The sequence below is a fragment of the Haliotis rufescens genome, unplaced genomic scaffold (genome assembly GCF_023055435.1).
Source record: "Haliotis rufescens isolate VD_foot unplaced genomic scaffold, xgHalRufe1.0.p SCAF_23, whole genome shotgun sequence".
Lineage (NCBI taxonomy): Eukaryota > Metazoa > Mollusca > Gastropoda > Lepetellida > Haliotidae > Haliotis > Haliotis rufescens.
This window is the reverse complement of record NW_025963924.1, coordinates 6,087,874-6,110,019: the sequence shown is the minus strand read 5'-3', so window position 1 is coordinate 6,110,019 and position 22,146 is coordinate 6,087,874. Positions and strand designations below refer to the sequence as shown.

General features: G+C 42.7%; 2 protein-coding genes and 1 long non-coding RNA gene across 5 annotated transcripts; all 3 read left to right on the top strand.

The window, feature by feature from the left end:
• Positions 1-767: 767 nt before the first annotated feature.
• LOC124146571 lies at positions 768-5,857 on the top strand. Of its 2 annotated transcripts, none has more exons than XM_048401727.1 (4): positions 768-919; positions 1,344-1,424; positions 3,035-3,277; positions 5,561-5,857. In XM_048401727.1, the coding sequence occupies exons 2-4, from the start codon at positions 1,370-1,372 to the stop codon at positions 5,794-5,796; spliced, it is 534 nt and encodes a 177-aa protein (XP_048257684.1). In that variant the 5' UTR covers positions 768-919; positions 1,344-1,369; the 3' UTR covers positions 5,797-5,857. The 2 variants fall into 2 exon arrangements, with proteins under 2 accessions (XP_048257684.1, XP_048257685.1); XM_048401728.1 differs by having other exon boundaries at positions 770-919; positions 1,348-1,424.
• A 4,570-nt stretch (positions 5,858-10,427) lies between these two features.
• LOC124146576 lies at positions 10,428-12,483 on the top strand. The gene is made up of 3 exons (XR_007222770.1): positions 10,428-10,493; positions 11,316-11,380; positions 12,249-12,483. It is a non-coding gene; the product is annotated as an uncharacterized LOC124146576 (long non-coding RNA).
• A 4,441-nt stretch (positions 12,484-16,924) lies between these two features.
• On the top strand, positions 16,925-21,793 carry LOC125383479. 2 transcript variants are annotated; one of them, XM_048401722.1, is made up of 4 exons: positions 16,925-17,012; positions 17,742-17,828; positions 18,489-18,746; positions 21,499-21,793. In XM_048401722.1, exons 2-4 carry the CDS (start codon positions 17,768-17,770, stop codon positions 21,732-21,734), a joined length of 555 nt encoding a protein of 184 aa, XP_048257679.1. In that variant the 5' UTR covers positions 16,925-17,012; positions 17,742-17,767; the 3' UTR covers positions 21,735-21,793. The 2 variants fall into 2 exon arrangements, with proteins under 2 accessions (XP_048257679.1, XP_048257678.1); XM_048401721.1 differs by having other exon boundaries at positions 16,951-17,012; positions 17,731-17,828.
• Positions 21,794-22,146: the final 353 nt, after the last annotated feature.

Sequence of the window (22,146 nt, the reverse complement as noted above, 5' to 3'; positions counted from 1 at the left end):
TTTATAGCCGCTTTTAACAGTATTCCAGTCATATCACGGCGCGTCAGCTTAATGTTGGAGGAAAGCCCGAAGTGATGCAGGTCTCAGACGTTTACCACTTCGGTGAAACCCACGAGCACGGGTGGGGGTGTTTGTTTGTTTGTGTATTTGTTGTTTAACGCCGCACTCAGCAATATATATGATATATGACGGCGGTCTGTAAATAATCGAGTCTGGACCAGACAATCCAGTGATTAAAACCATGAGCATCGATCCACGCAATTGGGATATGATGACATGCATCAACCAAGTCAGCGAGCCTAACCACCCGATCCCGTTGGTCGCCTAATACGACAAGCATAGTCACCTTTAACGGCAAGCAGTGGTTGCTGAATATCTATTCTACCCCGGACCTTCACGAGTACCGACATGTTTCAATCCGATATTGTAAAAAAAAAGTTAAAACAAACTGAAAACAAACCCTGCTGTTAGATTGAGGTAACCTTGAGCTGTGTCACGTGATTTGTCACAGACTTGTTTAAACGTCGTAGGAGGCTTCAAGAGATTAATTGTCACATTCAGAAATTCACGTGCAAACTTTTTTCTCCTTGACGGGGTATATGGCATTTATTATCCCACTCAGGAAGTTATTTTCACCCCAGGCGGAATACGTAGTATAATTATCAAGATCACGTGAACCAATCAGATCTCGACATTCATTTATGACATTTATATCCTCTTCTATTCGAAGATTTTGACAAACAGCACTTTATGACAGCATAAGAATAGTTACTTTAATGCGCAAAAGTCATTTTATATTCTGCCTGCTCTGATAACGGCTGACATTTCCAGAAACTGCCTGTGCTACGTTTAAGAAGCGTGACGCGTATCTCATCACTACCACCAGCAGTGGTCCTGTATAAGACACAGCCCTGTCAAGGTAAGTTCATACTCATACACAAATTGATATACATGTAGCTGTGATTTATATCTTCAGCAATTATTTACTGGCAGACTTAGACAAAACAAATGTGAACCATATTTTGACAAAAGGTGTTAGATATGATCAAAATGGGATGTTCTATAATAGAATCGCGAGAATGTCAATGCGGAACTGTGGCCCATGGCATAGTCAAACATATTTTTATGTTATGTATTCTTAACATGCACAAAAGAAATGAAATATTCGAAAAACAATATTACCAATGTGAACTGCTTTGATCATTTTTTCTAATCTAATTTGTTATTGTATTAAAATATCCGGATCGAGCTTTGAGTAACACCAATCTGCTTAAGATTCAACAACTGAAATTTCGTTTACTCCAAATCGGCTCCAACATTTATATGCATTACTTTTCTTGTAGACAGTTTGGATCTCATCCATAACTCCATGATGTGTGAGTTTCGGGCGTTGTGCTTCCTGCTGATGACAGCCTTGGAATCATGTGAGCAAGATTCCCTTTCTTAGCGATGTTGTGATGTGTTGTGTATGTTGTGGTTGTTTTTTCTATGTGTTTGTTGTGCTATGTTTGTTGTGCTATGTGATGTGTGTTTGTTGTGAGTGTGTGTCTATGTGTGTGTTGTGTTCTTGTGTGTGTATGTTGTAGTGTCTATATTGTGCTAGGTGGAGGTAAGGGAGGGTAGATGGAGAGAGGTGTGCGATGAGGAACGTTGGTCGGCTGTGGTAAGAGAGGGTAGATGGAGAGAGGGGTGCGATCAGGAACGTTGTTCGGCTGTGGTAAGAGAGGGTAGATGGAGATAGGGGTGTATTGAGGAACGTTGGTCGGCTGTGGTAAGAGAGGGTAGATGGAGAGATGGGTGTGGTGAGGAACGTTGGTTGGCTGTGGTAAAAGAGGGTAGATGGAGAGAGGGGTGCGATGAGTAACGTTGGTAGGCTGTGGTAAGAGAGGGTAGATGGAGAAAGGGGTGTGATGAGGAACGTTGGTCGGCTGTGGTAAGAGAGGGTAGATGGAGAGAGGGGTGCGATGAGGAACGTTGGTCGGCTTTGGTAAGAGAGGGTAGATGGAGAAAGGGGTGTGATGAGGAACGTTGGTCGGCTTTGGTAAGAGAGGGTAGATGGAGAGAGGGGTGCGATCAGGAACGTTGGTCGGCTGTGGTAAGAGAGGGTAGATGGAGAGAGGGGTGTATTGAGGAACGTTGGTCGGCTGTGGTAAGAGAGGGTAGATGGAGAGAGGGGTGTGGTGAGGAACGTTGGTTGGCTGTGGTAAGAGAGGGTAGATGGAGAGAGGGGTGTGGTGAAGAACGTTGGTTGGCTGTGGTAAGAGAGGGTAGATGGAGAGAGGGGTGCGATGAGGAACGTTGGTAGGCTGTGGTAAGAGAGGGTAGACGGAGAAAGGGGTGTGATGAGGAACGTTGGTCGGCTTTGGTAAGAGAGGGTAGATGGAGAGAGGGGTGCGATGAGGAACGTTGGTTGGCTGTGGTAAGAGAGGGTTGATGGAGAGAGGGGTGTGTTGAGGAACGTTGGTCGGCTTTGGTAAGAGAGGGTAGATGGAGAGAGGGGTGTGATGGGGAACGTTAGTTGGCTGTGGTAAGAGAGGGTAGATGGAGAGAGAGGTGCGATGAGGGACGTTGGTTGGCTGTGGTAAGAGAGGGTAGATGGAGAGAGGGGTGCGATGAGGGACGTTGGTTGGCTGTGGTAAGAGAGGGTAGATGGAGAGAGGGGTGTGTTGTGGATCTTTGGTTGGCTGTGGTAAAAGAGGGTAGATGGAGAGAGGGGTGTGATGGGGAACGTTAGTTGGCTGTGGTAAGAGAGGGTAGATGGAGAGAGGGGTGTGATGAGGATCTTTGGTTGTCTGTGGTAAAAGAGGGCAGGTTGAGAAAGGGAGCCGGGTGGGAGTGTTGATCGGAAGGGTAAGAAAGATAGGTGGAGAGAGGGATGCGATGTGGAGTGTAAGAGAGGTCATTGTGGAGAGGGGGTAGGTAGAGGTAGGGGGAGTGCGGAGTTTCTGGTGGCATTGTTAACAAGGGTCGGAGTGGACCTCAGAGTCCTCACTCACAAGCTAGTGTTTAACCTGTCACTTCACGCTGATTCCAGCATCGGCATTGAATGCACCCACAAGCGACGTGAACCCCATTTGCATGACGACAACGGAAACACTGATCGCCCACCCAACTAAGTGCGCCCAGTACTACGACTGCAACACGCCTGCCATGGAAGACTCCTGGGAGCAGAACCTACAGGAATGTCCCTTCCCGCAGTTGTACAACCCTGGAACACAGAGATGTGAGCACTACAGCATGGTCACGTGTGGCAGCAGGACAGAGCCCCTGGGGAAATGTAAGTACCCAGGCTTCCTTATTCTCTAAAGAAAATAGGAGCATAGGCGTACCTTTAACAGAAACAAGAGTTAGCCACTAACATGGCTATATCCCCCGCCCCTGTTGCAGAATTTATGACATAATTAAATCTAAACACACCCTAACCTTTTATAACCGAGGTGGAATGTTTTGTGGTAGACATAAGCAGGACATCTCCAAGTTTGAAGCAGCAGTGACAACAATGATTTCGGATACAATTCCCTATTTTGACTTTTACCATATTGTTCCTGTGTTTTGTCATTTGAACACTTGTCTTGCCTCTGCATGTGTTTGTGACGTGTGCCACTGGTTGGCAAGGATACGTTCGACTTTTCGGTAACACCTGGTATCATCACTATTTGATAGTGATTCATGATCACATGCTCATGATATAGTCCGAATCGTAAATAAACTTTTGACAGAGATTTCTTATGGATATGGAAAGGATTTTGTCGCTTTTACAATCCTTGATCGAACAACTTTTGAGCAAGTATGATGCTCTTTAAGATCTTTGTATAAAGAGCAAGATCGATTTTACCTCAAAAGTTGTGTAATGTAGACACGACAGGCAGCAGCTGTTGGAACATTACTCGACATAAAGGGAGAGTTGACTATTGGAAAGTTAAGTCATCATCCCTCTTGTCACACTGTCATGTGGATAGCTCTTTGTCACTCCGAATGTTAATGCATAGATCTAATTCTGAAACAGATGAGTCAGTTTCATTGGTCTCTATTATTTCTAGCTCGAGTAGGGAAACCAGTGGCTATTTGACCATTATCAATGATACGCCACAAGTCAAACTTCTTGGCTTATATCCCTTGTTTTGATTTTGCCAATTCGAGCAGAAATTCAGATTCATGCTTAAAGAAACACTTCAGCCAGAAGGGGGCCAGTAGGGGATGCCTACTTCTTACCTTAACGCCTTACCCGCAACCCATTAATTTCACATATATAATATCAATAAGGAAGTCCAGCATTTCACAAATTGTTTTCACATTAAACTTCAGTTGACATTTGCTTTCATTTGGAACAATTTGTCCCGAACCTCTGAAGACAGATGTAAATATGGTCACCATGTTTAGTAACAAATGCTCCATGGATCAAGGAATGAAGTTTTTCCCTAATTGTACAAAGTTGAAAAACAAATATTTTGTAATAAGTGAACTTGGTTCTTTTCTGAAATTGTAAACATTCAAACAAATCCCTTGGAGTTTTGATAATCCACATGATATTAAGTCAAATAAGTCTTGTCTCAAATACGTTCTGCGAATGTAATGAAAGAAGTCCTTCCTTGATTGTACTTCGGATTGTGGTTAATCTGTGAGATGGAGAATTTGGTGGTACATACTGGACTCAGCAATATATCTCTCTTTGTAGGGATGTTTATGTAGCTTTGGAATCCAGTACAAAAGAGGAATGGAAATGTCTTTAGGTTTTGACATACTGGCCTTATACTAGTACGTGGGATAATGCCATATGTCCCTTATACCAAGTTCTTTCATGAGTCTTTAGTTCCAATTGGACATTATTCATTTTCTTTCAGAGTGAGTGAGTGAGTTGGGTTTAACGCTGCTTTTAACAATATCCCAGTTATATCGCGGCATGTCAGCTTAATGTGGGAGGAAAGCCCGAAGTGATGCAGGTCTCAGACGTTTACCACTTCGGTGAAACCCACGAGCACGGGTATGGTGCTGACAAACCTAGAAACATAATCGGGGCGAACCGGGATTCGAACCCACAATTATAGGTTTCTGGCATGCCCAAAGGGATGCCCAACTCTACACAGCGAATCGCGGCACCTAAGACGACTGGGCCACCCGTGTCCCCTTTTCTTTCAGAACCGTGGACATCAAGGCAATTAGTCAGGCACGCTCTTGTCCCCTTATGTACTGCCTAACAGTGTCATTACAACATAGAATATTCTACATGTTTCTGTACCACTCTATCACAGTTCACTACAGTTTATATAGTAACTTCCTCACAACTGCTTACATTAAATAGTACAACATTCCTGACAACTAATCACTGTCCAAATACAATGCATTGACCTTCTACCCAATCTCAGTAGAAACAATGTAATACAGTTCCATCATCCAAACTACTGTTTTCACATTAGAGGACTGTTAAATGAAATTGATCCTGCAAAATGTGTCATTTGAATACGAACGTTACTTTGAATATTAAAAGGGCTATACATGTTGTTGGTGTGCTTTCGGATTCAAATTACAAATATAGCGGGATCTGAAAAATGTTCATTTCCAGGCGAATATGACCAGCATGCATGTCTTGGGGGACCGGACTGTGGGCAACCGTGCCACGTTAACAACCCCACCTGCAGGAACCTCGCCGACGGCCTCAACGTCTACGAATGGCGCCTCAACTCTCCCTACTACGTTGTGTGCGTTAATCAGCGACTGGTCTACACTGGCGTGTGCCACGATTACGGAACGGGAGCACCTATTTTTGACGCCGAATTGCGCGCCTGCAGGTGTTCGTAAAAAATCCGTTGTTTTACAAATCACAATTGCAATGTAAATTAAAACTTTTCTCAACAACGTGTTTACGGATTTTGTTGGAATTACGTCTGCTGCGTACATGTGCAGAAATCCTGCTGCTGACAAATATAGGGAAATACTTCAGAAACTGTGCAACACTGTAGTAAGGGGCAATCGTAATATCTCGACCCAAACATGGTCCTTTTATAATTTATTGATGAATGCTTCGTTAGTCCAGATTATCTGCCGAAACAGATTCCATTTGGGACGAGTGAGTGAGTGATCGAGCGAGTGAGAGGGTCTGGGTCTGAGTTAGCACACACACTAACATGGACGTATGCACGACCACAGTCATTCTTTCATGAGTTTCATTTGTTCCAAGCAATTAACGATTTTCTCAATAAAATACAGGTGTCTATAGTTTGGAATGAACAGTATATACATGTTTATATACATATGTATGTTTAATGCCACAGTCAGCAATATTCCAGATATTTGACGGCGGACTTTGGCGTGCATTAACCTTGTTCGGCTAATTCTGTCAGACGAAACTGAAGCAGAAACTATCGTATCCCCTCTCTCCCTGAAAGATAAATGGTCCTACTATTGCGAATTTATATTTCATTGGGATGTTTCTCACATAATGCTCAGAGCGCCCTCAAACCCAATTTACTCATTCACTCAACACAGTACGCATACCATCACTCAACAGTTTGTACACGACCTGGCCATTCTATATACAGTAAGGCCTCATCACTCAAGACACCTTTAATCATCGATGATGACTGTAAGGAACATCTGTGACCAAGTGATGATGACTGTAAGGAACATCTGTGACCAAGTGATGATGAATGTAAGGAACATCTGTGACCAAGTGATGATGACCAAGGAACAGCTGTGACCAAGTGATGATGACTGTAAGGAACATCTGTGACCAAGTGATGATGACTGTAAGTAACATCTGTGACCAAGTGATGATGACTGTAAGGAACATCTCTGACCAAGTGATGATGACTGTTAGGAACATTTGTGACCAAATGATGATGACTGTAAGGAACATCTGTGACCAAGTGATGATGACTGTAAGTAACATCTGTGACCAAGTGATGATGACTGTTAGGAACATTTGTGACCAAATGATGATGACTGTAAGGAACATCTCTGACCAAGTGATGATGACTGTTAGGAACATTTGTGACCAAATGATGATGACTATAAGGAACATCTGTGACCAAGTGATGAGGACTGTAAGGAACATCTGTGACCAAGTGATGATGACTGTAAGTAACATCTGTGACCAAGTGATAATGACTGTAAGGAACATCTGTGACCACGTGATGATGACTGTAAGGAACAGCTGGGACCAAGTGATATTACTTTGTACAAGGTGTGCCTGTAGACACATCTGTGAGCCTGTAGCTGTCATCACAGCTTCAACAAGACTGTTACTTTTCTATTCTTTCAGTGCGACGTTTCGCTACAGATGCTGGTAACTTTATCAAACAAGTGTCTGGAACAGGATTGCAACTGTCTAGAACAAGATTGCTACTGTCTAGAACAAGACTGTAACTGTCTAGAACAAGACTGCAACTGTCTAGAACAGGACTGTAACTGTCTAGAACAAGACTGTAACTGTCTGGAACAGGACTGTAACTGTCTAGAACAAGACTGTAACTGTCTAGAACAAGACTGCAACTGTCTAGAACAGGACTGTAACTGTCTAGAACAAGACTAACTGTCTAGAACAAGACTGCAACTGTCTAGAACAAGACTGTAACTGTCTAAAACAGGACTGTAACTGTCTAGAACAGGACTGTAACTGTCTGGAACAAGACTGCAACTGTCTAGAACAAGACTGCAACTGTCTAGAACAAGACTGTAACTGTCTAGAACAAGAATGTAACTGACTGGAACAAGACTGCAACTGTCTAGAACAAGACTGTAACTGACTGCAACTGTCTAGAACAAGACTGCAACTGTCTAGAACAAGACTGTAACTGTCTAGAACCAGACTGTAACTGACTATAACTGTCTAGAACAAGACTGCAACTGTCTAGAACAAGACTGCAACTGTCTAGAACAAGACTGCAACTGTCTAGAACAAGACTGCAACTGTCTAGAACAAGACTGTCACTGTCTAGAACAAGACTGTAACTGTCTAGAACAGGACTGTAACTGTCTAGAACAGGACTGTAACTGTCTAGCACAAGACTGCAACTGTCTAGAACAGGACTGTAACTGTCTAGAACAGGACTGTAACTGTCTAGAACAAGACTGTAACTGTCTAAAACCGGACTGTAACTGTCTAGAACAGGACTGTAACTGTCTAGAACAAGACTGCAACTGTCTAGAACAAGACTGCAACTGTCTAGAACAAGACTGTAACTGTCTAGAACAAGACTGTAACTGACTGGAACAAGACTGCAACTGTCTAGAACAAGACTGTAACTGACTGCAACTGTCTAGAACAAGACTGCAACTGTCTAGAACAAGACTGCAACTGTCTGGAACAAGACTGCAACTGTCTAGACCAAGACTGCACCTGTCTAGACCAAGACTGCAACTGTCGAGACCAAGACATGAGCTCAACTTTTCTATTCTTTCAGTGCGACGTTTCGCTACAGATACCGGTAACTTTATCAAGCTAGTGATAAACCACCAGGACATAAACTGCCAGGCCAATGGACGTTTACACGTGACAATTAGATTTGACCCAAAATAACAAACGTTATGAACACAGTTCAATTGCAAGGTTTAAAACAGTCGCCGAAATACTGCAAAGGTAAATAGACACTATGAGAACCGTGTTATACTTCACCATCGAATAATTATTTCTAGCAACCATCAAACATGTGCGTGTACTTTCCTTTGCCCGGCTGTGTAGTTGTTTAGTTGAGGTTAAATACAACTTTGCCTTGACAAACACAACAGAGACAACAAACAATGATGACAGTGGATGAAGCCAGGGGAAGACATTATTTTTACGTCTTTTTTTCTGGGTTGGCTGGTCCAGAAACTGAGGGACACAAACACTCCCCCTTTAAAAGAAAAGAAGATGTTTACAACAAACGCTGTGATTGTGTCCACAGTTTCCTTCACACGCCTGAACTATATATCAAACCTTACCATATGCACCTTTACTGTTAATCATTACGATAAATGAATAACACACCCTATCCTTAATATATAAATTACAAATTTAAACGGCACGCGAACGCACTACACACTGACCCAAACTGATTGTTTGTGTTTTCATCCATTCTACAAGAAAAATTAAAGTATTAAGAAAAAGTCTTTATGATAGGTATTATGACACAATGTGGTTCTAAACAGAATAACCGTGTGTTACCGCTTATTCCAAAATATAGACTCTAGTGTTTCATTGAGGAGGTCGATTATTGCTTGCAACAACTAATAACTATGGTGTTTTAAGTCAGTGCTTGATGTTATCATTAGTAGAATGCAAAAACTAAAAAAAGGGGTAACAGAATTGTAATAAACTCATTTTGTCCCAGCCAGCTGGCTACATGAAAAGTGTGTAGCCATTTCCACTGACAAGACCTGAAATATTATAACTATAAAAAGTTACCCTCACTACATGATTTGTTGATGAAAGAAATTGGGACAAGTGACATATCAACTAATGCGACAAGCCAGTATGTTTCCTAAGTACTAACATCTTTTGACCTGACTCCAAGATAAGATTGGTTGGTTTGTTTGTTTTTTTAACTCCGCACTCATCAATATTCCAGCTATATGACGGCGACCAGACAATCCAGTGATTAATATCATGAGCATCGATCAGCGCAATTGAGATTGATGACATGCATCAACCAAGTCAGTGAGCCTGACCACCTGATCCCGTTAGGGGCCTTACGACAAGCAGTCGCCTTTTACGGCATGCATGGGTTGCTGAAGACCTATTCTACCCCGGATCTTCACGGGTCTTTCATCTATTGACTGGGCAGACACGCAGACATTTAACTCGTCTTCATAAAGATTTTGATAAGCTCAACGTAGACGCATATAACGGCAGGTGGATGAACACCTTTACGCGTACCAGACGTACACAACGGCTGTCAATTATATCAGCTGTTAACGATACTGATTGTGTCACACTAAGAAATGGTAATGATATAAAAATGAAATGAGACAGGCCCTGTTCAATTTCAATAAAAGACAAACTGTTATGCTGGTAGTGAGAAGCTACTAACTTGATCTGATGGTCAGGCTCTTTGACTCGTTTGATTGCGTGTCCCCCTCCCCAAAATATATATCACTGGATTGTGTGGTTCAAACTCAGTCATTTACATGCTCCTTGCCATGTAGCTGATTATTGGCTGATTGCATCAATAAACAACAAAGAGAAAAATAACTTCATTCCCAAATATAGGTTACAGTGTTTCATTGAGAAGATCGTGAATTACTTAGAACAAATGAAACTCATGATCTGTGATGACTGTGTGCCTTGTGCAGGCAAAACCGAGTCCGTGCGTGCGTCTGTGCGTATCTGTGTCTGTCCATGTATGTACAATAGACTTTACAGCACAGGGAGACCCAATATATCCTTGCACATAAAAAACCCATCTGTTGTTCAGATAAGAATATGCGCATTTTTCTTATCTAATATACAATGACATTTAATCCTATAGTCAAGACACCACAAGCACCTGCACTATATCGGTTATAGCGTTGATAAGGTAAGCTGTGATTTATGTTATATATCAGGCTGCATAAAAATAACAAATGGAAGTGGAATTTAAGTTAGATAAAGCATGCCAGTACAAGTATATTCAATAAATATTTACAGTTTTAGCTTCAGTTCTACACGTATTCACAAAATAATAAATGGAAGTGGAATTTAACTTACGCTGACCATTGTCTGAAGAGCTATACAGACAAGACGGGAGACAGCTGTTTTCTTCTTAACCCAAGATAACCGAGTGTGGCCGAATTTGAAGTTTCTGACTGACACACTGAGACATAAGGACATTATGATTACTATGGATACAGGAAGTGATTGGAGTCAAATTCAAACTTGTAGACCCGTGAAGATTCCGGGATAGAATAGGTCTTCAGCAACCCATGCTTGCCTTAAAAGGCGACTATGCTTGTAGTAAAAGGCGACTAACGGGATCGGGTGGTCAGGCTCGCTGACTTGGTTGATGCATGTCATCGATCCCAATTGCGTGGATCGATGCTCATGATATTTATCACTGGATTGTCTAGTCCAGACTCGATTATTTACAGACCGCCGTCATATAGCTGGAATATTGCTGAGTGCAGCGTTAAACAACAAACCAACCAACCAAATCAAAATTGTACTTTTAAAACACATTCCAAACGACCATTTACATGTTCTACACAATACGAATTTGTTATTATATTAAAATATACAGATCTAGCTCTGAGTAACACCAATCGTTTTAAAATACAAGTGAAATTTCGTTTTATCCAACCAGATGATCGCATACGACTTAATGCATAAGTTTTCTTGTAGACGATTTGTATCTCTTCTGCAGCCCCATTATGTGTGAGTGTCGAGTGTTGTACTTCCTGATGGTGTTGCTGGTCGCCCTGGAATCATGTGAGCATGATTCAATGTTTTAAAGATGTTGTATTGTGTTGTGCGTGATGTATGTGTTGTGTGGGCATGTTGTGTGTTGCCTCCGTGTGTGTGTAAAGTATATGTGTGTTGTGTTCTTGTATGTCTGTGCCTGTGTTGTGCTATGTTTTTTTGTGGTGTCTATTATGTGATGTGTTTGGTGGTTATGGTATCGGTGTGTAGTGGTCGTGTGTATGTGCTGTGCTTATTTTTGGGGTTTTCTCTTGTACAATGTGATGTATGTTTGGTGTGTGTTGTATGTGTGTTGCAATGTGTGTTTCCTGTGTATAGTATGTGTGTTTGTGTTGTGCTGTCTTTGTGTGTTTACTGTGTGTTTGTTTTCAGTGTAATGTTGGGCAAAGGTTAGGGAGGGTAGGTGGCAAGAATGCGGTGAGGATCGTTTGTCGGCGGAGGTGAGGTGAGGTGAGGTGAGGTGAGGTGAGGTGAGGTGAGGTGGTGAAATGGGGTTTAACGTTGCGTCCAAGATTCTTGCACTTATATAGCGACGTGTGTGTGTGTGTGTGTGTGTATGTGTGTGTGTGTGTGTGTGGCTGCTTGTACTAGTCCGGACTGATGCCGATTTATAGTGCTAGCCCACTGAGATACCATGCCGCAGTTTAACATGAATACCCCACTCAGAAACAGTACCATCTTTTAACGTCTTTTTGGTATGACGCGGCCACCTTCCACTCTCCGGGCGGACGCTCTACCACTAGACCACGGAGGCGGTCAGTAAGAGGTGAGCAAGGAGAGAGAAGGATGCAGTGTGTTTGGTGGCACGGTAACGAGGGGTGGTGTTGACTTCCCACTTGCAAACTAGTTTCAACCTGCCACTTCACACTGATTCCAGTATCAGCATTGATTGCACCGACAAGCGACGTGAACCCCATTTGCAACACGACGACGGAGACGCTAATACCCCACCCCGCAAAGTGTGCCCAGTACTACAATTGTAGCGCCCCAGCCATGAAATTTAACCGCATCATCTTGGGGAAGAACCTACAGGAATGTCCCCACCCGCAGCTGTACAACCCTGGAACACAGAGATGTGAGCACTACAGCATGGTCACGTGAGGCAGCAGAATGGAGCCATGGGAAAATGTGAGTGCCCAGGCTTCCTCTTCGTTTCCATAGAAGCCAAGAACATGAATATACATACCGTATTCGACGTAATAAGTGCCCAGGGCGCTATCAAAATTAGAAATATGGGTATTAGAAATACGAGTGCGTATTATACGCGAATAAATAAGTCTTGTGTACATTGATCAATCGGAAGGGGTGTTAATTGGGATTGTTCACTAGCCAATATATTAGCAAATATCGCCGTGGGCGCTTATTAGAGCGGGACGCTTATTACGTCGAATACGGTATATACCTTTTAACAGTTGTTAACTACAGCAATCCTTACTTACTGGCCAATGGCTGAACGCGCTTCACAGTAGTTGCAACATTCTGTCCATACACACAATGATGCGTTGATTCATTTCTATTGGAAAAAGTGAACACATTTGAGTTGATAATTCACAGATAACAATAATAGATGATTGTTCCTTGTGTTGCCGGGTGCACGGGTGGCCCAGTCGTTCTAAGGCGCCGCGATTCGCTGTGCAGAGTTGCGTCCCTTGGGCACGCCAGATATATAATGATTGTGGGTTCGAATTCCGGTTCGCCCCGATTATGTTTCTAGGTTTGTCAGCACCATACCCATGCTCGTGGGTTTCACCGAAGTGGTAAACGTCTGAGACCTGTATCACTTCGGGCTTTCCTCCCACATTAAGCGGACACGCCGTGATATAACTGGAATACGTCTGTTAAAAGCGGCTTTAAACCCAACTCACTCACTCACTCACTCCTTGTGTTGCCATGCTTTAACACGAACAAAGATGTTATATATGTATATATATATAGACACACACACACACACGAGCATTACGATCGCAGAAATATAGAATGTTGCAATGTACCCTAACTGACTGCTAAGGGGTGATTTCCAAATTAAAATCCAGAGGTTAACCCAGATATTGGTACGTACACAACTTAATTGTGAAGTCAGTATGTGACCACACATGATTAATAACTTATATTGAAACACAGGGTTTGGGGGTTACAGTCAACAAGAAGGCATTCAATACAAAAGGTAAAGAGGGTGACAACAGCAATAAGTAACATGCCCAAGAATTAATGTCAGTTCACCAACAAATGTTGAGAATATGCATGAGTGTTCAGTTGAATGTCTTTAAAGGGTTTGTCAGTTCTTCAGTCCAGAATAATGTTGGACAGTGGCAGGAATTCAGTGTTTCCAAATAGATATCCAAGCTGCAGTTAGCTAGCCTGTCATGTTCACGTACCCAATAAGGACAGACAACTCTAATTCTAGTACTAAACGATTCTGTAAAGCTTCTTTCGCTGCTGTTGACTGTTGTTCAAATCTGGCCACAGCAGCACTTGATATTTTTTATACCAGCAGTTCACTCGTTTGCCGCCAATCCCTACATATATACCAAAACAGCATGCGCCACTAAACATCACAATACAATACACAGAAAAGGCTCCGTATATCCAAGCAACGAGACCCGTGGTAGAATTATAGGTCTTCAGCAACCCATGCTTGCCGTAAAAGGCGACCATGCGTGTCGTAAGAGGCGACTAACGGGATCGGGTGGTCAGGCTCGCTAATTTGGTTGATGCATGTCATCGATCCCAATTGCGTGGATCGATGCTCATGATATCAATCACTGGATTGTGTAGTCCAGATTCGATTATTTACAGACCGCCGTCATATAGCTGGATTATTGCTGAGTGTGGCGTTAAACAACAAACCAACCAAATCAAATTAGAGAACTGATTTTTTAAACTTGATCCCGCTATTTCTTTCATTTGAAACCAAACGGACACGCACTTGTTGTTAGTCAGTGTTCGGTTTCAAATGACAACTTTAGGTGGATCTGTGGTATGTCTGTTTCCAGGCGAGTATGCCCGGTACGCGTGTCTTGGGTCAGTCAACTGTGGACCACCGTGTTTCGTCAACAACCCAACCTGCAGGTTCCTTCCTGACGGCCTCAACGCCTACGAAAACCGCCCCGGCTCTTCTTTCTACGTTGTGTGCGTTAATCAGCGACTGGTCTACACTGGCCAATGCCACGATAACGGAACGGGGACACCTGTCTTTGACGTTAACTTGCGTGCCTGCAGGTGTTCATAAAATATATGTTATTTTTGAAATCACAATGTCAACTGAAATTAAAGAGTATATCAACAATGCATTTGTCGGCACCTATGTATCCCCATAGGGCAAATATATCATCAGGGGTAACTGCGTTTACAAGACTAAACCTACCCCCTTGGCCGTAAGGTGGAGCAATCTACATGGCAGTTTATACATATACACATATATATATATACAAATAACTTCAAGGGCAGACAATACCCAGTCTCGATTATATGACAAAACAGATTCCATTCGGTGTGAAAGGCAAAATAGCGGTGACGATGATATGAATGAAACACAGAAAATAAGTGTTTGTTTGTTGTTTAACGCCGTACTCAGCAATATTCCAGCTATATGACGGCTGTCTGTAAATAATCGAGTCTCGACCAGACAATCAAGTGATTGACATCATGAGCATCGATCCACGAAATTGGGATCGATAACATCCATCAACCAATTCAGTGAGTCTGACCACACGATCCCGTTAGTGGCCTTACGACAAGCATAGTCGCCTTTCACGGCAAGCATGGGTTGCTGAAGACCTATTCTGCCCCGGATCTTCACGGGCCAGAAAATAAGTGATGACACCAGGTATTCGCGAGAAGGGAAATCACATTCTGCTGCACAGGTAGCACCAGCATCAACAATTTGCATAAAAAGTAGGTGTCTGTTGTCTGAAGCCGCACAACAGTACTCCTGCCTCTTCCGCATCATTTTTCTTGTTCCCCCCTAAAAAAATCAGAGATGAAATTAGTAAATCATTGGACTATTTCCCTAACATGTACATGGTCTGGGTTAAATTAACGTAAGTGGGCATCTTCCACGTGTATACTGAATCGTCAGAGCCTCAGGATCGCCCGATCCATTGTCAATAGCTGTCCTTGTCATCCACACGAAAACATAATTCTTTGATTCGTAGGGCATTTGTTACTAAACGCGGTGGCTATTGATATAGTTATATCTCTATCGTTAGAGGTTCGGGAGAATTTGTGGAATATAAAAGAAAATGTTATCTGACGTACATTGAGAAAACAACATATGAAGTCTTTGATAACATCTATGTAAAATTTGGTAGGCATCCCCATGGGCACCAATTGTGCTCCCCATCTTGCTCATCTGTTTCTTTATGCACATGAAGAGGAAGGTCTGCTCAGGTTGTGAAAAGGGAATTTGGCCAAGAAGTTGAACTTAAGAATCAGGTATATTAGTGGTCTAAAATCGTTCAATAATGGTGAAATAGCCATTTCCCTTCCACAGATGTACCCACCTGAGCTAGAAATAAAAGCAGACGAGAGATACTGCCAAATCTTTTTCATCTTTAGATCAACGCATAGAGATTCAGTTTGACAAAACACCATCCCCAATACTTTATGACAAGAGGGATGTCAAGAGGGATAAAACACTTACCATCGGGTTGTTATGAGATTTAAAACCCTCAACCTTGGGATAAAACCTCGGGGTCGACGCCACTCGGTTTTTATCCCTTGGATTCCGGTTTTGAAACTCCCCAAACACTCCGACGTGTTTTATACTACATTTAAAGATTCAGGGTGACAAAAAACTCTCCACAAGACTGAATGACAAGAGGGATGGCTTGAACTTTCCAATAGTCAGCCTTCACTGTTTACATTTCAGTACTTTTGAGGTACATTCGAGCATGTTCTTTCTGTGAATATTTCAAAGAGCGTCATGCCATTCTTTCTCATGAGTGGTTTAATCAATGTTACAACATACAAGACCTCAGCAAAGCTTTCAAAGCAAAGTTGTATGGTAGACATGTGGAGGACATTTCCAAATTTGACCCATCAGTGACAAAAATAGTGATGATGCCAGGTGAGTGTTATCCCGCCCTACCAGTGGCACCCATGACAAATACAGGTAAAGGTAAATTGTTCACCTGAAAAAACACATGAACATTTGGAACAATTCAAAACAGGGAATTGCATTCGACATTTATGTCAGTGATACCTTGACAACCACCACGTATGCACACTTCATGAGACCTGGATCAACACCTTAACGCGTGCCATCCACATTTACGGCTCTCGACTTAAGAAGCTTGCGTGCGTTCGTGCCTGTGTGTGTCCTTGAGTGTCTGTACAACAGGCGCTTCACAAAACGCGAACAGTTAATGAATCCTTGCACTTGAAAAAACATATCTGTTCAGATAACCACTTGTGCATTTCCCATATCTAAATATACACAGACATTTAAATCCTATAGTGAAGTGGTAGACAAATGACGCTTCACGTCAACTGAAGAATAGCGACTTTAATGCGCAACATTCATTCCATATTCCACACTGATAACGCCTGTTGGTTACAGGGACAGCGTATGCTGCACTCAAGACGCCTGAAGCGTAACTACAACAAGCACCTGCCCGTGAACAGGTCCAGCTCTGTGAAGGTAAGCTTACATTCATTTTAATTATAATGCTGCATAAAGATAATAAATTATTTCTTCATTCTTTTTACTGAACACAAAAGTGAGAGGGACGCTGTTGATTATTTTCCTTCCCAGAATACCAACATACATAACTGGGCACACACTGAATCTGGATCCTTAAAATATACGAAACTCGTTTGTGTTCTATTTATAGTCAACTGAGCCAACTTGAGGTGACGAGCCAATACCGAAGAAACATTTCCGTCACTTTTAGCCGTATTAAAGCTGTACTTTTGTAGTTTGGAGTAATCGTGAGATACCTCTTTTAATCTAACTATTAGTGGAATATTAGTTAGATAAAACATACCAGTATAATTATATTTAATAAATATGTTGTATTCACTGTTTTAACTTCAGTTCTACAAGCCATACAAATTCAATATGGCTGACCTTTATCTGTAGGACTATACAGGCAAGACCATAGACAGGTGCTGCCGAATTTGAAGTAGCTGACTTACAAACTAGGACATAAAGATATTATGGATACAAGAAGTGATTGGAGTCATATCCAAACTTGTACTTTTAAAACACATTCCAAACAGTCATTTACATGTCATTCAAAATATCAATATTTCTCATATTAAAATATCTGAATCGCTCTTTAAGTCACACCAACCTGTTTAACACACAACACCCGAAATTTCGTTTACTGATCAGCTCCAACATGTTAATGCATCAGCTTTCTTGTAGACGGTTTGGATCTCATCAACAGCCCCATGATGTGTGAGTGTCGAGTGTTGTGCTTGCTGATGGTGCTGCTGGCCGCCCTGGAATCATGTGAGCAGGCTTCTCTTTTTAATGTGTTGCGTTATATTATGTGTGTGATGTATGTCTGTGTGTCTTTCGTTATGTTTGTGTATAGTGTGTGTGTTGTGTTCTGGTGTGTTGTGATCCGTTTTTATGTGTTCTCTGTTGTGTGATGTTGGTTTTATGTGAGTGTTACATTGTGTGTTTGTTGTGTGTAGTATGCTTTGTTTTCATGCGTGTATGTTGTACTGTTTGTTTTGTATACCGTCAGTGTTGTGCTTGGTGGAGGTAAGGGAGATATTGAGGATCGCTAGTCTGCGGAGGTAAGTGAGTGACTGACTGACTGTGATTTCACATCGCCTTCAGTAATATTCCAGTAATATCAGGGCGGGGGACTCGAGCCCGGGCCTTCAGTGTGAAGAGCGAATGCTTTAACTACTGGGCTACCCCTGCAAAAGGGTAGGTTGAGAGATGGATTTGGTGAGGAGAGGTGGTCGGTGGATGTGAGAGAATAGGTGGATGTGATGTGCAGTGTAAGAGAGGTTAGAGTGTTGATGGGGTAGATTGAGAACGTTGTTCCCCAGAGGTGGGTGCAGAGTGTTTGGCGTCACTAGTAACAAGGGATAAAGTGGACCTAAGAGTCTTCACTCGCAAACAAGTATTTAACCTGTCACTTCACACTGATTCCAGCATCAGCTTTGATTGCACCCACAAGCAACGTCGACGTGAACCCCATTTGTAAGACAACGACGGAGACACTGATCCCCCACCCAACTGAGTGTGCCCAGTACTACAACTGTAGCGCACCGGGCCTGAAAATGCAGGGTTACACCTTAGGACAGAACCAACAGGAATGTCCCTTCCCGGAGCTGTACAACCCTGATACACAGAGATGTGAGCACTACAGCATGGTCACGTGTGGCAGCAGAAGAGAGCCTCTGGGGAGGTGTAAGTATTCTTGGCCAGTACCCAGGTGTCGTGTTCACATGTTAGCACATGAGAATAATACAGTGCGATATGTATTTTAGCGGTATGCTTGGTGTAATGAGGCACGAGAGTTATGCCCCTTGGGTCAGGGAAGCGAGGGAATAACATTAAGCATGGCGCACGCCACTAGGTCGTCAATCGTTTATTATACCCCGCCCAACGAAGTAGATATAGTAGCGGGGGATATAGATGACTTTGTCGACTAAACACTTGTCATCCAGTGTGACACAGCCAATCGGCTGCTTGAAACATTACATCTGGGTTCCCTCTTCTCGATAGAAACAAAGAGCATGGACATATATACCTTCAACATTCAACTACAGTAACTGGCCAATTTGCCGCAAATGGCTGAAAGTATTTATATCACAGGAATGCAATAGGTTTTTCCTCACATACACCAGGCTAGCGTACATTTAAACGAAATGAAAGTGCACACGTTTGATCATATCATATACTCAACAACAAAAGTTCCTGTGACACCAATATTTTAGTGTATTTTTCAAACAAGTGAAGCTTGGTTTTCAATATTGTAGGACGTGTATGGAATCAAGCCACTAAAACGCAACTGCTACATTAAAGCACGCATTCCATGCAAAAGATGTCTTTTATGCAAGCCCCATGTATTTCACTACTCAAGAATGGGTATAAAAACATGTGCGTTAACGGGATTTCCATGTGCATTGTTTAGGATCGTGCTGACAACAACCACTCAGAAAAACAACAAAATTATGCAATTATTCAACATTACGAAATGCCACGCCTGTCCGACAATGAGCGTCTGCGAGCCATTGGTATGCTTGAAGCAGGAATGAGTCAACGTAATGTTGCAAGACAATTTAACGTCCACAGAAAAACCATTTGGTGTTTATGGCAACGTTGGCAACATACGAATGCAGTCAGAGACCATCCTAGAAGTGGCAGGCCACGTGTAACCAATAATGGACAAGACAACTGGATTCGAACAGCACACCTACAAAATTCCAGCCAGCAACAGTGACTTCAAGAAGCATCCCTGGCCTTCGACGAATATCTTCACAAGCCATACGTCGCCGCCTCAGATGTGCAGGGATTGTCGCCAGAAGACCCGCCAGACGTCCCAATTTGACAGGAAACCACCGTCAAGCACGTCTACAGTGGTGCAGACAGCGTCTACGCTGGACGGCCATGCAGTGGGGACAAGTTATATTCACTGACGAGTCTTGTTTTCACCTCAGCCACAGCGATGGACGGATTCGAGTGTACCGACGTCGAGGTGAACGTGAAGGTGAATCATTGTGTCATGGAAGAAGATCGGTTCGGGCGGCAGCGTTTTGGTATGGGATGGGATTACAGCAAGACAGAGGACCAGTTTGATAGTGGTAAAGGGAAATCTCAATGGACAGCGCCACCGTGACGAGATCATCGGCCCTGTTGTTCTACCGTTTTTGCGTCGTCATGTCCCAGGCATTACCTTTCAACATGACAGCGCCTAGCCTCATATTGCTCGACTTGTTCAGGATTCCGTTCAACAAAACATCGTGAATGGCCTTATGACGCCATACAGGATTCTCCGTAATTCCTTTACAAAAGCATGTTGCTGAATTCTGTTGACACGTACCTGTTTCGGATCCGATGATCATGCTGGCCATGGGCAGACAGACAGACAGTGTATTCATATATGTGGCCAAAAGAACAATAACCCATGCTTGCTGTAAAAGGCGACTTGTCGTAAGAGGCGACAGGCTCACTGACTTGTTTGATGCATGTCATCGATCTCAATTGCGTGGATCGATGCTCATGATGTCAATCAGTGGATTATCTGGTCAAGAATCGATTATTTTACAGACCACCGTCATATAGCTGGAATATTGCTGGATGCGGCGTTAAAAAACAACCAACCAAAGAAACAAAAAGTTCTGTACTGGCCATGGAACTGTTGTTGTTGTTTCGGTGATTGATCTTTAATCTTTAACAAATTTACAGGTGTTCAGGCAACGAGGCGAATTTAAAACGAGGCGAGGTAGTGATAGAGAATGCGTGTTGTGTGGGGGCATTGCGTTCTGTTCCAGATTTGTTCCCTGGGACCGTCCACTTGATCTCTCTTTGTAGGGATGTTTATGTAGCTTTGGAATCCAGAGGAATGGAAATGTCTTTAGGTTTTAACATACTGGCCTTAAACTAGTACGTGGTATAATGTTGTATGTCACTTATACCAAGTTCTTTTATGCGTCTTTAGTTCCAATTGGACATTTTTCATTTTCTTTCAGAACCGTGGACATCGAGGCAAATAATTAGGCACGCTCTTGTCCCCTTATGTATGGTCAAACCAGCTACTGGAAATTCCCACAGTGTCATCACAACATAGAATATTCTACATGTTTCTGTAACACTCTATCACAGTTCCCTACAGTTTACACAGCACACCAGCATATAAATATAGTAACTTCCTCACAACTGCTTGCATTAAAAAGTACAACATTCCTGACAACTTATCACTGTCCAAATACAATGCATTGATCCCCTACCCAATCTCAATAGAAACAATGTAATACAGTTCCATCATCCAAACTACTGTTTTCCAAAGTAGAGGACTGTTAAATGAAATTAATCCTGCAAAATTTGTCATTTGAATACTAACGTTGCTTTGAATATTAAGAGGGTCATACAATGTTGTTGGTGTGCTTTCGGATTCAAATTACAAATGTAGCGGCATCTGAAATATGTTTGTTTCCAGGCGAATATGAGAAGGGCAAATGCCATGAGGGAATGCGCTGTTGGATACCATGCTCCGTTAACTACCCCACCTGCAGGAACCTCTCCGACGGCCCCAACGTCTACGAAGATCGCCTCAACTCTACCTACTACGTGGTGTGCGTTAATCAACGACTGGTCTACATTGGCCAGTGCCACTATTTCGGAATGGGGATGCCTATGTTTGACCCCAAATTGCGCGCCTGCAGGTGTTCGTAAAAAATCCGTTGCTTTACAAATCACAATTGCAATGTGAAGTAAAGAATTTCTCAACAATACATGTATCTGTCTGCATGTTTTTAACCCCGGGGTATCCTTACACAAATGTACCCCCAGAGGAAATTGCGTTCACAAGACTCAACCTACCCACTCGATGGCAACTTGCCAATGCCATGAGATGGGGCAAATAATACCAACCCCCCACCCCCCTCTCCATTTGGGACCATTGGGGCCTGGAATTTGTGTTTGGAGTTCAGATAATAATTATGTCGAAACTTTGACCAGACAATCCAATACATAGCATGTTTATGGATTATTTTGGAATTACGTCTGTTGCGTACATGTGCAGAAATCCTGCTGCTGACAAATATAGGGAAATACTTCAGAAACTGTGCAACACACTAGTAAGGGG

What these genes read in the sequence shown, in the direction of transcription:
- LOC124146571 (XM_048401727.1), top strand. Translation starts at nt 1,370, where the DNA reads ATGATGTGTGAGTTTCGGGCGTTGTGCTTCCTGCTGATGACAGCCTTG. An exon ending in GATGACAGCCTTGGAATCAT is followed by an intron (nt 1,425 to 3,034) that starts GTGAGCAAGATT and finishes CGCTGATTCCAG; the next exon opens with CATCGGCATTGAATGCACCC. An exon ending in GACAGAGCCCCTGGGGAAAT is followed by an intron (nt 3,278 to 5,560) that starts GTAAGTACCCAG and finishes GTTCATTTCCAG; the next exon opens with GCGAATATGACCAGCATGCA.
- LOC125383479 (XM_048401722.1), top strand. Translation starts at nt 17,768, where the DNA reads ATGATGTGTGAGTGTCGAGTGTTGTGCTTGCTGATGGTGCTGCTGGCC. An exon ending in GCTGGCCGCCCTGGAATCAT is followed by an intron (nt 17,829 to 18,488) that starts GTGAGCAGGCTT and finishes CACTGATTCCAG; the next exon opens with CATCAGCTTTGATTGCACCC. An exon ending in AAGAGAGCCTCTGGGGAGGT is followed by an intron (nt 18,747 to 21,498) that starts GTAAGTATTCTT and finishes GTTTGTTTCCAG; the next exon opens with GCGAATATGAGAAGGGCAAA.